Here is a 15,006-nt window from a genome sequence, read left to right as displayed (position 1 = left end):
AATACATGATAAACTATTTGTTGATTATATTTTGGAAAATTATTCTGAATCTGAATCTTCAAAGTAACTGAAGCTGTCAGATAATAGTAGTGGAGTAAATAGTATAATATTTGCCTGGAATAGAAGTATAAAGTAGCAGGAAATGAAAATACTCAAGTAAAAGTGCCTAAGTAATTCACATGTATATAAGCTACTGGTACTTTCATTCATGAAAATGATGTTGACTATGTATGATTGTTTAAAAAGCTCCCAACATATTCTTTTTTTTTAGGCTATCATCCACTTTGTATGCCGTTTCTGTTCTTTGGATTCAAATTGTTCTCCTAACATCAAACTGGTAAATATGTTTAGTAAAATACAAGCACAATATACATGTATGGTAGCATAACAACAATATATATGAAAAAAATAAAAAATGTTTTGCTGTGAAAGGTAGTTGTTTTTTCAGAACGACGTTTGAGTGTTTATTTTGAAGGCCAAGTCACACTACTTCCGGTACTGTTTTGTTGTAACTGACGAAGATCAACGGCAGAAATAACGCGCGTGGAGGCTTTGCTTCTTTCGACGTCAAGAAAACACAACATCAATGAGAATAAGAATTAAATATAACTAGGACACAGACATTTACTCACTCGTATTTCATAGTTTTATAATCAACTTTACGTCAAACACTTACAAGAGGTTGTGTGTGTGTGTGTGTGTGTATGTGTGTGTATGTGTGTGTGCCGTTTTCCAGACTACAGTGAAAGAGAGACGTTTGTTCCCTTGGAGACGCCGTAGCGGGCGTGCGCGCAGTTTCCGCCCACTCCAACCTCAGCCGGAAGTGAGCGGAGTCCAACTGAAACTAAACTACCAAAACAAACCAACAGTATCGCTTCTCCACTTCAGCATCCCTGCAGCTAACGGGTCATTTCATCATCATGGACGGTGTCCCGACGCCTTTGCGGTGCTTCAACGAGTGCCATGCCTCAGAAATGCTCGTTGATGACGGCGTGGAGACGGTGACTTCAGTAGAGCAGGTGAGCGGAGGCACAGATTAGCTCCAATAGGTAATGTGGCTAAAAGCTAAAGCTGCTGCTAATTGAGTGGAAACTTTTCAGCCTAAGGTGACATAAACTCAACTCTCACACACTTCATTTCTAAACCCATGAGTCGACTCAGAGATTAGAAAAATAAGCGAGAATTGATATACGTGCAGTAGCTAGCCAGTTATACAACTTGAGCTTTAAGGTAGCTAGCATTGTAACTTAATAAGATTAAGTATTAATTCAGTTAGCTGTTAACTAAGTAACTTAAATAGTTAAGCCTAAATACTCCACCGCCTATGTACATTTAGTGTAAGACCATGTGAATTAACGTCCCTGATATATGGTCTTCACTTACAGTTAGTGTGGTTATATTCATTCAGGGCTGTAGCAATGAGCAAAGAGACCCCTTTCTTATTTATGTTGACCTTCTCCAGCTATGAGTTATCCAATTAACCAATTACATTTTTTAATGCTTTTATCGGATTATATTTGCTAATAAAATCCACAGACACATTTGATTCGGAAGATATCATAACAGCTAGGAACAGGGACAATAAAAGTTGTTGTTTACATTTATTTTATATATATATATATACTAAATATACGATGTTGTTGTTAACTTTATTTTGTGATCATGGGGGTGAGGTTAGCTCAAAAGCTAATGTGCATCCATCAGCTGATAAGTGCCAAGAATAAGTTTGAGGTCATTTAGAAACAGTGTCACCATTGTATAGTTTGTCCAACAGAGAGCATGTTTATCTTCTTACTGCACAATGTTGTGGTCAGTATATAGGTCACAGTTCTTTTAATAGTAAGCCATTGCATATTTCTATTATATATTGTATTTATTCCGTTACTAATAGACTCTTAAATCATACTACACCTTCACTCTTTTGTTCATATATCTTTTTTTAAAATTAAAATTGTAACTATTATGTTTTACATGTGTGATGTTTGTATTTTAAATTGTTTTGCTCCATAAACAAAGAACACCTCTGCTCTGCGTTTGGCTAATGATAATGAGCTGTTGGCATTATTTCTCTCACGATGACCTTTTTTATAATGACTGTTTACACTTTCCTCCCCTTTCTTTTTAACTAGAAAAAAGTGGAACGCAGCATTAAAGAAGTCATCAGTGTTTACAAGCAAATACACAGTTTACCACAGTAAGTATCCAGAGAGAAAATGATGTGTGCCTCTCCAGCTCCAACAAGTTCCAACAAATTGAAGCGCAGACAGTGGTTGGTTTTTCTCTGACTCATATTTTCCCATTGTTCCCCTTGACCTACACATAACTTTTCTAAAAAGAAATATATATATATATATTGTTCTTTCTGTAATACAGACTTGAAAGGTTCCTCAAGCTACATGATCATAGTGAATCATTTCCATCAGGTCTAAGTTCATCTGACAAGAAAAACTCTTCCAGCTTTAAAATCTGATTAAATATATGCATTATAAAATAATCATAGGGATGATCTAAACCATTGTTATTCTTTAAAGGACTGGAAGTATTTGATATCCTATATATGAACCATAAATTAATCAAATATTGCATGGCTTAAACGCAGTCCGCTGCATTGATTCTAATACTTTTTGACATGAGTCAGAATGCAATGCTAAATCCGTGGACTACTCCTTTAAAAAGAGGTGAACTGCCTTGTCTGTGTGTATAAAAGGGTGAATACAAGTAGCATTCTCAAACAAATTGGTGATGTACTTTGTAGCTGTAGTAACAATAATGATCGTCTATTCATAGGCGTGTTGCATATATTTACTGCCATGAGGGCGCTGCTCATTGGCTGCGTCTGATCACAAACGCCTGCTGTTCGCCCGTAGAGATGGCTGCACGGCGATGTATGATGTTATCTAAATGCTGTGGTGTTCGGCCCACATACTTTGCTGCTGCTATCAGCTGTCATCAGTCTGCTCTTCATGGGGTGACTCATTTCATTTCTATGACAACTGCGTGGACCCGCATTGCAGCCAATGGGAATATGTACTACAAGATAACAAAAAGCGGTATTCATCAGCAGAGGTCACGCATTTAGTAGAGATCATTTGTTTTCTGTTTGGCCCGGACTCGGTATAAAGGTTCTATGAGAGGGGGTTCGGGGGGTTAATTGCAGTCGTCTCTCATGAAAGGAAGGCGTCCAGGCTTTGGTTAGTTCCTGGCCTGCTTACCATCATTTTAGCAGTTTAATCAGAAATTTACTGATGTTTTTTATTTTTTATTATTGATGCCAGATCAAATATGGATTTTTGTTTGAATCTCACAAAAATAAAAACGGTTGCAAAACAGGTTAAGCTTCGCTGACAGCGTGTAGGAATTATTATAGTGGAGAAACAAAGCAAGTGTAGTCCACTTAAACACAGGACATTAAAGTGAAGTCACTGCCATTAATGAAAGAATAATCTACTTATTTGTGAATTTGCAATCAGGGGCGTAGACAAGAATTTAAGTAAAACATTCAGGAATTCAACTTCCTCCAGCGCAACTCCACCTCCATAAGAAATGTTTGACTCTTTTCTCACATTATATTATTATTAACTTCAGACTTCTTCACACTGCAACCTAAAAGCATCCCCTGTTAAAGATGCACACTTTGACAAACTGTGGTAAAGTGTGTGTTATTGTGGAATAATAAAGGTTGTTAAATGACCAGCCACTGAGGACACACACTGTCCGCTGCGTCTCGTGTATTACACACACAAAAGTCACAAAATTGGTGGTTTTTTTTTGAAGATTGCTGCTGAAATTATCGGTTGAATTTACTTGCACACTCGTGCGTAGCAGCTCTGCCCTCGACTTTTAAACAGCCGAGCGAAGCCTTGTTGTCTGACGAGCATAACTGTGGCGGACGGACTGTTTTCAGCTGCTTAGCACTGCTCCGGTCCTCCCGTCTGATTGTTGTGGCGTTGCAGATTTACTGCTCTGAACCCTCAGGCAGAGATCTGTGACGAACCCTGTGCAGGTAGAGCGTAGCGGACACTGAGAGAACAGGGCAGGCAGTGATTAGGACTGGGTGGGTGGTGAGGAGGGAGGGAGGATCAGCTGTCTTTGACACACATGCTGTCACACTTGTGTGTGTGTGTGTGTGTGTGTGTGTGTGTGTGTGTGTGTGTGTGGAGCTGCAGATGAAAGTTCCCGTAGAGCACACTGACATTAAAATGATTAAAGGGAACAGTGTGGGACTTTTGTATCTTTATCTTTTGCTGCTCTAACACCTAACTCCTCCCCCAAGGATCAATAAAGTGTTCTGTTATGTTTGATTTCATCTTTATTTTTATAGGGACAAGTATATATCATGGAGTAATGACACGTACGACAGCGTTCGTAACCCAGGCTAGTTTGCAGTTCTCGTCCTCAGGTGGGCCTTTTAGGCAACTGCACAAAACTCCCCCAAAGATAGCCACAAAACAATGATAACGTAATATATCTTGTCCTATCTTTCAAAGTGATGTTTGCACAAGAGGATTTTATTTATTTATTAATGAGAACAGAATGCTCTCTTCCTTTTTATAGAATAAAAAAGATTGGGAGACAAATGCAGTAGAGACAGGGCTACAAATAAATTAATTGTGCCTTATGTGATGAAAATAATTGTATTAAATACATTTTATTACAAACATTTTCTTTCTTTTTCCGAAAATATTTACAAATAAAATCCTGTTTTTTATATATATATATTTTTTTTAATCAAACATTTAAATAAAATGTCTTATATGTGAGTGTGAAGCGTTTGAGAGATAACCTGGTAGAATACTGTTTTGTGTTATGATTTTGGGCTACACATGATGATGAAAGTAATTGTGAGTGAAGCTGTTTCTCAGATGTCTGTTTTGACATTTTCTGTTACTTTTTAAGCTGCTACCTATTTGTAATTGATCCTTCTGTCCTGTGTTTGGTCTTCAGGCCAACGTTGTTGCGGGAACAACACTACCAATATCTCAAGAAGGGCTTACGTCACTTATCAGATGCTTATGAGGTACAGTATCACACGTGTTGAAACATGTTTTATGGCCATTTAAGTGTATGTTAAACACAAAAGTACGACCAGTCCTCCCCTGATGTTCACTCAGAGCTTTGCATTAGTCCTGTGTGTCAGTAATGCAGGACCGTGACACTCTCTGCCTCTGGATGATCGGCTCTCTCTGCTTTAAATAGAAATACCATTGTATTCATTTTGCAAAGAAATATACTTGTCTGCTCTCGGGGAGGTCACCTTCCCTCTCGCTCTCTTTGTGTGTGTTATTCTTTACTCTCGCCAGAAAAGAGAGAGAAACTCATTTCTTTGTCAGTATCATACTGATTTTATCTTACCCTCTTTATTTATATGCACAATTACACAGTGCAAACTGAGTCATGATATCATATAATAAAACAAAAGACATCAAATCACTATTGTTTTTATCATAAACACCTTCATATATTTACCAACCACTGAGAATAAGTGGTGTGATATTGTTCCGCTCTTATTGTCTGACTGATCTCTTGTTTATCTGATGGCCGTCTGATCATGTGACGCGTGTTGCTGTCTCTGTCCGTGTGCGGGTAGTGTCTGGATGCTAGCAGACCGTGGCTTTGCTTCTGGATTCTTCACAGTCTGGAGTTACTAGAGGAGCCCATTCCTGCTGCTGTCGCCTCAGAGTGAGTCACGCACACAAACACAGACTCACGCTCTACAACTACACTGCTCCCGAGGAGCACTGCCAAAGACTTTTTATTATTTATTCCCATTGCATTACAGTAGTTATTCATAGCTACTATAGTGGAGCAAACATGTTGATAATGAACTGTCATTACAACACTAGTAGCATCTGTCACACAATAATGCACGTTTAGTTTTAAAGGCATCGAGACAAAAACCTGATGCACTGGTGTTATATCCAAACATATCATTGCAGTAGTAAACCAGCGTATGCCACCAAAGAACATATATACATATAATATTCTAATAATAATAATGTGATATGCCTCATAAACCCCAACAGAACAAATCATCAGAGATGCAAAGGACAGTTTTACAAAAAGAAAGAACCTTAAATGATCATATAATGATTAGTAATCCATGTTCTAGTTCATTGTTTCTAGTACAGCGTTAATATCAGTCAGGGTTGTGCCGGTAAATCATGTCTTGCCTTCTTAGTTTCCATAAATAACTGCAACAAATTCATATTACTTCCCGCGTGTAATTGAACGCCCACGTCATTTAGAAGTCATGTTGTTGATGTAAGAAGGAATTCATGTTTGTCCTGCGTTTGGTCCAATGGTGGTATTGAGCAGAACACGCAGGTGTATCATTTCATACACATTTATACGTTCATGCAGCCGTGATTTCAAAGGGTTTTGTTTTTATCTCATTCGATGAACTTTTACTGCCAGTCGAAAGTAACACTCAAACCCCGTAGCGACCAGCGATGCCAGGCTGCCAGCCCACACTCTCATTATTACTGCGAGGCGTGCCAACACACCGGCTGGCACTGCCCAGCGCCAATGTGACGCCCTCGTTCTCTCACACACACACACACACACACACAGAAACACACACACAGGCCCTGTTTGAGGATTCATAACAATGCATCCTACAACAGATTGCTTTCTCTGTCCCATGAAATGTACACTGTTCTCAGGTCAGTGTTGGCCAAAGTTAATGTAGGTTGCCCTTCCAACTCAGTTGGCTCACGTGGCGCTCGCAGCTTTGTCATTTCTCTCCATGGCGGAGGACAAGGAGGACATTTACGAGAGAAGCAGCTCCGTTGCACAGAGGTGAAACTGCGGTCTGCTCCCCAAATGATGCACTTATAATATGTAGCAGTTGTCTTTCCGCATCAGTAGGGGAAGTCCTTTTTTTAAATTCATTTATTCAATATTTCTTTACACAAGCTTTGTATTTATTATCTGTGTTCAGGCTCTTTTGTATAAACTACACGGACAAGACTTGTGCATCAAAACAAATAATAAATGGATGCACTCATGTTTTTAATGCGTCCATCTTCAACCCATAAATCGCCCTTTGCCCCGGTTACATAATCAGTGCAGATGCCGTAATCACATATGCAAGACGCACTTTAACATCCTCTTTTTGTTGTCTGGTATTTCAGTATTAGTGCAGTGATATTCAGCTGTTACGGTGTCTGTCTATTTGTATAAGAACTTTTTGATCTTCTCCTCTTCAGTGTGTGTCAGTTTCTGGCACACTGTCAGAGCCCAACAGGCGGTTTCGCCGGGGGACCGGGACAACACGCCCACCTCGCACCGACCTACGCTGCCGTCAACGCTCTCTGTATCATTGGAACAGAAGAGGCCTATAATATTGTAGACAGGTACAGTGATGGTCACACACCCACAGTCACCCCGCTGTCTAAATACTGCACCAAGGTAAAAAAAAATAAAACACTAAAAAAAAAGAGATAAATAACACAGAAAAATTTCTATTAAAGCAGACTTCAAACAGACTTACTGGTTCATAGTTGGTTGAATGTTTTGTTAAATTTATATATTTATATTATATATATATTTTATATATATATATATATATATATATATATATATATATATATATATATAATATTTTTTTATGTATATTATATTTTTATATATATATATATATATATATATATATATATATATATATATATATATATATATATATATATATATATATATATATATAGCTTTGACGTACAGCAGACACTGTTGCTGTCAGCAATACTTTGTAATTACATCCTAAGACTCCTAAGAGAAAAACTATAACTCTGAGTAACACCATGTACTTTAGATACACAGCGCTGTGTATATGAATTCACCTCAAGGGTATCATGTGTTTTTATACTGAAGTCACATACAGGACTTAATATTTTAAATAAAATAATAAAACCAGGGCTTTTCTCATGTATTTTCTATCAGTTCGATGTCATAAGAAGTACAGTAATAACCTTATTGTTGTGTTTGTACAATGATAAGTTGTAGGAGAATGTTACAGACTTGTTGATGTTATTTAACATGAGTGTTCACTTGACTTCTTACGCCTCATTTTCTGCATTTTATCCTCTTCCTCCTCCTCCTTCTCCTTCTTCTTCCTCTCCCCCGTCCTCCTCCTTCTCCCCCGTCTCTCCTCCTCTGCTGACTCTCTCCAGGGAGAAGCTGTTAGATTTCCTAATGTCAGTGAAGCAGCCAGATGGCTCCTTTGTGATGCACGTTGGAGGGGAAGTGGATGTCAGGTGAGAAGATAACGCTTCCTCCTCCACCCTCTGTTCTCTTTCCTCTTTATATTTATTTATTTTTTCATTCAGGCACCACACAGAAATATCCATAAATGTGTGTGTGTGTGTGTGTGTGTCAGTTTGTTTTTTAATAAGCAGCTTTGAGGTATTGTTTTCTGTTTCAACAAATAATCGTCAAAGTTACTTTCTCACTCTCAGAGGAGACTGTTCTCCGTCTCTGTCTCCAACTAATTATTGTTCTGCGGCCATTATGTATTATTCAAATGCTTGTCCTCGAGCAGAACTGTTCAACAACTGAGTAAAAAGCTTTGTCTCAATTTCCGACGGGTTTAAAAAGGGTTTTATTAGACTAAGGTTCCAAACCCACTTTTCATTAAGTCCAGTGATGTTCAATATTTCTTAACGAATCTCATGAAAGGATTGTGTATCCGAACCTTACATATGTTATTCCTCTGTGCCGCAGACATCCATTGTCCCAAAACACGTTTGCTAAAAACTACAGCGCCCAGCTCTCTTGGGAAATTACTTATCTTCTGCTTTCTTTTTTTTTTTTGAAACGCACTTTATTTGTGACCGAAATACTGTCCAACAAACTAAGTCTGACATTCAGCTGAAACTGCCATTTATTTTGGAACGACTCCACGACTCCATGTCACGTAGACGTCACTGAGCATGCTCAGAGTGTTTCCATGTCAACACTGCTGAGAAGAATAATCAACACTTGTCATGCGTGCAGGAATAAGCCAACAATCAGGTTTTAGCTGCACAAACACGATTTGTTCGTAGGATAAATTGTCTGTTGACAATAAAATAAATTCCTGAAGCAGAGGAAAACACGTAAAAGCCCAAAGTACTTCACAGCATGACAGAGGAACACGAAAACCAACATGGATGTTTGTATTTGCCCTGCTGGCAGTCTAAATATACAACGCTTTGGATGATAATGTGTAAGTGTAGGAAGAGCTGACTTCTTGCTCACCCACGTCTCTCTTTGTTGATCCGTATCCGCCTGTGCTTTTTCCCTTTTTGTTTTTCTAGGAGTGCATATTGTGCAGCTTCTGTAGCCACGCTCACAAACATCCTCACGCCTAAACTGTTTGAGGACACGGCCAACTGGATCCTCAGGTGCAACCCCCGGCGGCCTAATGTCGTATTATTAAAAAAAGCATGTTGAGCCTCCATAAAGCAGGGACTGTTTCTTTATCGTGTGTTTTAATGTCCTCTGTCTCCAGTTGTCAGAACTGGGAGGGGGGTCTGAGCGGAGTGCCGGGATTGGAGGCCCACGGTGGCTACACTTTCTGCGGCACGGCTGCCCTCGTCATCCTGGGCAAAGAACATATGCTGGACCTCAAAGCGCTGCTGGTGAGACGTCGACATTTTCTTGGTTAGCCAACAAAAACAAATAAGTATTCAAATGACGTAAAAACAGGATCACATGAAAAACAGATGCTATCGGTCTCAACAGAGCCTTTGTGCTGAAGCAATATCCCTTTGATAGGCCGCTCTCCGCTCTCCGCTCTCCGCTCTCCGCTCTCCGCTGCGAGATGCCAAGCAGAAACACACAGCTGTGATAAAATAATAAAATGTTATAACTCAGAGCGAGATTTCAATAAGTGAAGCGACTGATAACGCCTGCTGGAGGCCCATTTATGTATGAAAATGACACCGCTATTCTGTCTCGTGGAACCATTTAGAAACGCAGCTGTAAGCGGCGCCGTGACATTTTTTCATTGTAGTTGTTTATTCGACATCCTGCAGGACAAAAGCTTCCCTCAGTTTTCTTACAGTGACTTGTGTTGTCATTGGATACTGTGTTGAAATTCTCTTGTCATTTGCCAGCTTCCAGAGAGGTCAGGGGTCAGCAGGCCTGCTGGAGGCTGGAGCTTTAGTTTGGGTAGAGTTGTGTTCAGGGACTCTGCAGCAGCGCAGATGCTTAATGACACGGAGCTTAAGGTCACACACAAAAGAAAAGGAGATGGTGTGTCCCCAGTAGGCCAACCTGCAGCATTTCACATCTCTTATTGAAAGGAGAAGTTCAGTGCTTTAGTTTCTTTGGATGTGAAATGCTCCCCCAGCATCATAGTGTTCAACATGTATTCAAATTGGCACGGTTTCTGTCTCAGTGGTGTGCCCTACCTGTGCACTACCTGTGCCCTACCTGTGCACTACCTGTGCCCTACCTACCTGTGCCCTACCTGTGCCCTACCTGTGCCCTACCTGTGCCCTACCTGTGCCCTACCTGTGCCTACCTGTGCCCTACCTGTGCCCTACCTGTGCCCTACCTGTGCCCTACCTGTGCACTACCTGTGCACTACCTGTGCACTACCTGTGCTCTACCTGTGCACTACCTGTACTCTACCTGTGCACTACCTGTGCCCTACCTGTGCTCTACCTGTGCTCTACCTGTGCACTACCTGTACCCTACCTGTTCTCTACCTGTGCACTACCTGCTGTGCACTACCTGCTGTGCACTACCTGCTGTGCACTACCTGCTGTGCACTACCTGCTGTGCACTACCTGCTGTGCACTACCTGTGAGGATAGAGAAGGGGAAGCAGCGTAACTCCCGCAGCGCTGCTTCTTCTATTGATTATCAGTCTTGTCTATTCCAATCAAATGAAGACGGCACTGAACTCAGCTGCAGCGTGCATGACGCAGTTATGGTGTAGATTACGGGTCAAAGGTCACCGTGGATGTCAGCTGACTGTTAGTATAGTTGCATGTTTCTCTCTAGCGTTGTTTCAGGTTTTACGCTGTGCATGAAATGTGTGAAGGCCAGGGTGAACTTCCTTTCACTTTGGAGTGTGTGGCTCTCTGCAGAAGCTGGAGTCTGGTGTGTGAGAAGGCGTAGCTTGAGCATCATCGACCTCGTCCTCTGCGTTAAACTCTTCTTTCTTTCCTCACTAAAGACACTGCGGCTGACACGAATCCCTGAACTAGAGTTAATAAGCTAAACATTGTCCTCCCCCTTCCTCAGACAGATTCAAACCCCAGCTGGTATTAAACCCCATATTTCATAGTTACTCAATCCAAGCTGAGCAAGGCTGGATGTGCACCAATTAGTGGTTTCCATGGCAACAATATTGCAGATTCCTTCCCGTTTTTGAAAAAAATATTAAGACACCGTTTCGTCTCCTCCCGTGTGACCTTGTGGGGTTTCAGCTCTGGCAGTGTTCATGTGTTTAGGAATATGCTGTTTAAAAAAAAGCTTAATTTTCAACATAATCTGGTTTTTTTTATTTACACAATCTTTCATGTAAACCAAACACCTTTTGTAATATTTTAAATCCCGCAGTTATTTTAGTTTGTCGTCTCCTGGCGTTTCAACAGACGCCATCGTCTAATATGAACAGCTGGTAGAATAAATAACGAGACAATAAACACTGACTGCTGGGAGTATAAAGGAAATCTGTTTCAGCATTTATAGTAAGGATTTCGATGTGATGATAGAGGCTTCGAGAGTCTGGAAATGTTTGGTTTAAGCACCTGAAGGTGTGTTAACTGTGTGTGTGTGTGTGTGTGTGTGTGTGTGTGTGTGTGTGTGTGTGTGTGTGTGTGTTCCTCAGCGGTGGGTGGTCAGCAGACAGATGCGATTCGAAGGAGGCTTCCAAGGCCGCTGTAATAAACTGGTGGACGGCTGCTACTCTTTCTGGCAGGCTGGACTCCTGCCTCTGCTCCACAGAGCCTTATTCAAAGAAGGTACTGAGGCTGTAAGGCCACTTTCTTTTATTTTTTTGGCCACAAAACATTGCACTTTTTAAAAAAACCTAATCAAAACTCTAGAAATTGAGTGTGTCACGACAAAACGCTGTTGCATTTTGTCCCACTGACATGTAGAGGAAGTTGCCTCACCTGGATGAGAAGTTCCCCTTTTTTTTTAGCCAACACAAAAAGAGATTTTGCTCAAAATAAACCAAGGAAAACTCTGCAGGTGCAGTAATTAATAAGGTTTTCAGAGCTGCGGTACAGATGCCTGAAAACTAATTAGAATTTAATTTCCACGCTGTTTTTTTTTTTGTTTGTTGTGGAATTCAAATAGCTTTTTCCTGTGCCAACTTGTGTTTCCTCTGCTACACTGAATAACCGTCAGTGTGGTAACTGGAGGTTCATCATCACCTGTGCATTTCAAAGACACTGATCATCACAATTTACTGTAAATAAGAGTTCTTGTAACAGCCTCATGCAATGGAAAGTAAAGAGGCAACTCAGACGGGCACATTATCAGCAGTTTATTTGCAAAGTAACTCAATAAATAGTTTAAATGCAGAATGTTTGCAGTGGAAAAGGTATTTTTTATAATCATATCATATTATTTATTATTAATTTAGTTATTTTTAATACAAAAAGTGGAACTAATGAGAGTTTTGTGTTTGTGCAGGAGAGTCGGAGCTGAGTCGGCAGCGGTGGATGTTCGAGCAGCAGGCCTTGCAGGAGTACATCCTCTTGTGCTGTCAGAACCCAACAGGGGGCCTTGTGGATAAGCCTGGCAAGTCAGTACCACACCATCTGGACACACACACACACACACACACACACACACACACACACATTAATGGTGGTGGCAGCACATACTACACAGTCAAATGTGATTCACCTGGTTTTCCCTCATGCACATCATTTACACCGCCCTGTATTTTGTCTTCACGTGTCCAGATCCAGAGACTTTTACCACACGTGTTACTGCCTGAGCGGCCTCTCCATAGCACAGCACTTTGGAAACATGGACCTCCATCATGAGATGATCCTGGGCAAGGAGGAGAACAGATTGGTGAGGCTGCAGCAGGACTGGGGGGGGCAGAAACGCCTGAGGATTTATTCAGAAATGGATCATTTACCTCCAGGAATGAATACCTGGTGACAGCTGAAGATATCTCCAGTGCATTAATCGCAACCCATTCCTTAAGAAAATAAAAGCACAGGGGGGCGGGGGGGGGGGGGGGGGTAGTCGTCACACTCTCCTGCGGGGGCCGTCTTCAGAATAATGTTTTTAGATGTGTTGTGCATCCACATCTTTGTGTCTGAGTGGTGTACGCTCATGAGGAATCATTCAAACTTTTATTTATCCTCACATTTCTGTTAAGTGACCCACAAAACATCAGCATTACGTCAGGCTGCTCATAGTTGTTTCATTTAATAGCAGCATGATGTCATCAGCTTTGATGAGTCTAATCTGCTGCTCCTTGAAAATGAAGTGAAATTCAAAATTCAAATTAACTAAACGTTTTTTACAAAGCGTCATCAGCATGTGGTAAATTATTAAGCCGTTAGCTTCTTCCGTCTGAGATGTTGTGCAGCCTGCAGATGCATTTCAAAACACATTTAGTGAAGAGAGCGCGACACTGTTCCTCGTTTTTGCACCTTTTTTAAATGTACGCCTTTTCAATGTGATGGTTTTACTTCCTCATCGTGTGACATGTCCATGCAAATATAAAGTGAGAAGCACGGACGTGGGTGGTGTTAAGATGGCATGTGGTTTTACTTAAAGATGTCAGCGCTGTTGGTTTGATTTCCCCGTTTCCTGTTGTATTACTGGCACTAACGGTACGTCTGCCCCCCCCCCCCCCTATACATGCACATCTCTCCTCCTCTCTGAGCGTTATTATCTTCTCTGTTTGAAACTTAAAGGTTTAAAATTAAACATTAATAAAGCAAAAGTTATATTTTCCTCCTTTGTTCTCTCGTAGGCTCCAACTCATCCAGTTTACAACATCTGTCCAGAGAAGGTGGCTAAAGCTCTGCTGTTCTTCCACCGGCTGCCGGTCCCCGGTGACCGCAGACAGTCGGACCCCGCCGCCGCCTCCGCATCAGACGACCATCAGTCCTAGTTAGTCATCGGTGCTGACGTCACTGTGTGTGAACCTACTCTGGGGAACGGACTCGAACCGGCAGTCCGGTCTGATGTAGACGAGCCCCAAATACCGGTCGGACGGTCGACCGTCGGTAGAAATGAGCGCCGGAGTTTAGGAGGAGTTGGCCTGAAGTAAAGGTCAACAGTTGTGTGTTGTGTGGGCAGCTTAGCATTCAGCTGATGTCTTTGCTTGCAATGCCTAATGTTTTCATTCTGAAATAAAACACTTGCTAAGAGTTCAGTATGACCGAAGTTAATAAAACTTTATATAGCACTTTTTATATTCTGTGTTAGAAAATGTTTTACACTTTCAGACAAATCATTAATTAATTAAAGTACGTGCACAACTAATATAAAGCGAGAAGGAAAGCTGGGCTGTAACTGAGGACATTCAGGTTTTAGCCACCTTTACATTATACCAGTTAAAAGATGCACATGGTGCAGGTTGATTAGACAACTTTAAGGATTCAGTGTATAAAAGGAATCTTTTATTTTGTAATTTCCTACAAATAAAAGGATCTTTATTTGTAATTCCTACAAAGAACAAATTCCAGCGACAAAGTTCTGAGGCAGTTTCTGGATTAGTTGCTTTAGGGTTGCAACTAACCACTTGATTCATAGATCTGTTCCGTATTAAACTAACACTTAATTTGCAATATAAAATGAAACACTGCTCACATTTTAGAAGCTGAAACTTGGGAATATTCTGCACTTTTTCTTAAATTGTTACACATTACAATGAGCACCCGATGGGTTAAATAAATAAAAACAGCTCAATTTAAAATCAAGCCTGCAGAACATAAAACATTTTTAACTTCTCAGCATTCTTTCTAAAGGATGTGTTCGTGGCTGAAAGCAGGACATACCAACAAGAATCCCTAAACAAACAGATACTAATCAGCAG

At 40.7% G+C, this 15,006-nt stretch overlaps 1 protein-coding gene across 1 annotated transcript; it reads left to right on the top strand.

Annotated features, from left to right (window-relative positions):
• The first annotated feature begins 539 nt into the window (after nucleotides 1-539).
• Nucleotides 540-14,383, top strand: fntb (farnesyltransferase, CAAX box, subunit beta). The gene is made up of 12 exons (XM_029462578.1): nucleotides 540-1,019; nucleotides 2,130-2,194; nucleotides 4,945-5,017; nucleotides 5,588-5,679; nucleotides 7,209-7,355; nucleotides 8,169-8,252; nucleotides 9,294-9,380; nucleotides 9,488-9,617; nucleotides 11,821-11,953; nucleotides 12,633-12,744; nucleotides 12,908-13,022; nucleotides 13,939-14,383. Exons 1-12 carry the CDS (start codon nucleotides 921-923, stop codon nucleotides 14,077-14,079), a joined length of 1,278 nt encoding a protein of 425 aa, XP_029318438.1. The 5' UTR covers nucleotides 540-920; the 3' UTR covers nucleotides 14,080-14,383.
• Nucleotides 14,384-15,006: the final 623 nt, after the last annotated feature.

Source organism: Cottoperca gobio, chromosome 24 (genome assembly GCF_900634415.1).
Source record: "Cottoperca gobio chromosome 24, fCotGob3.1, whole genome shotgun sequence".
In the NCBI taxonomy this organism is placed as follows: Eukaryota; Metazoa; Chordata; class Actinopteri; order Perciformes; family Bovichtidae; genus Cottoperca; species Cottoperca gobio.
This window is presented reverse-complemented; position numbering and strand designations above follow the sequence as displayed.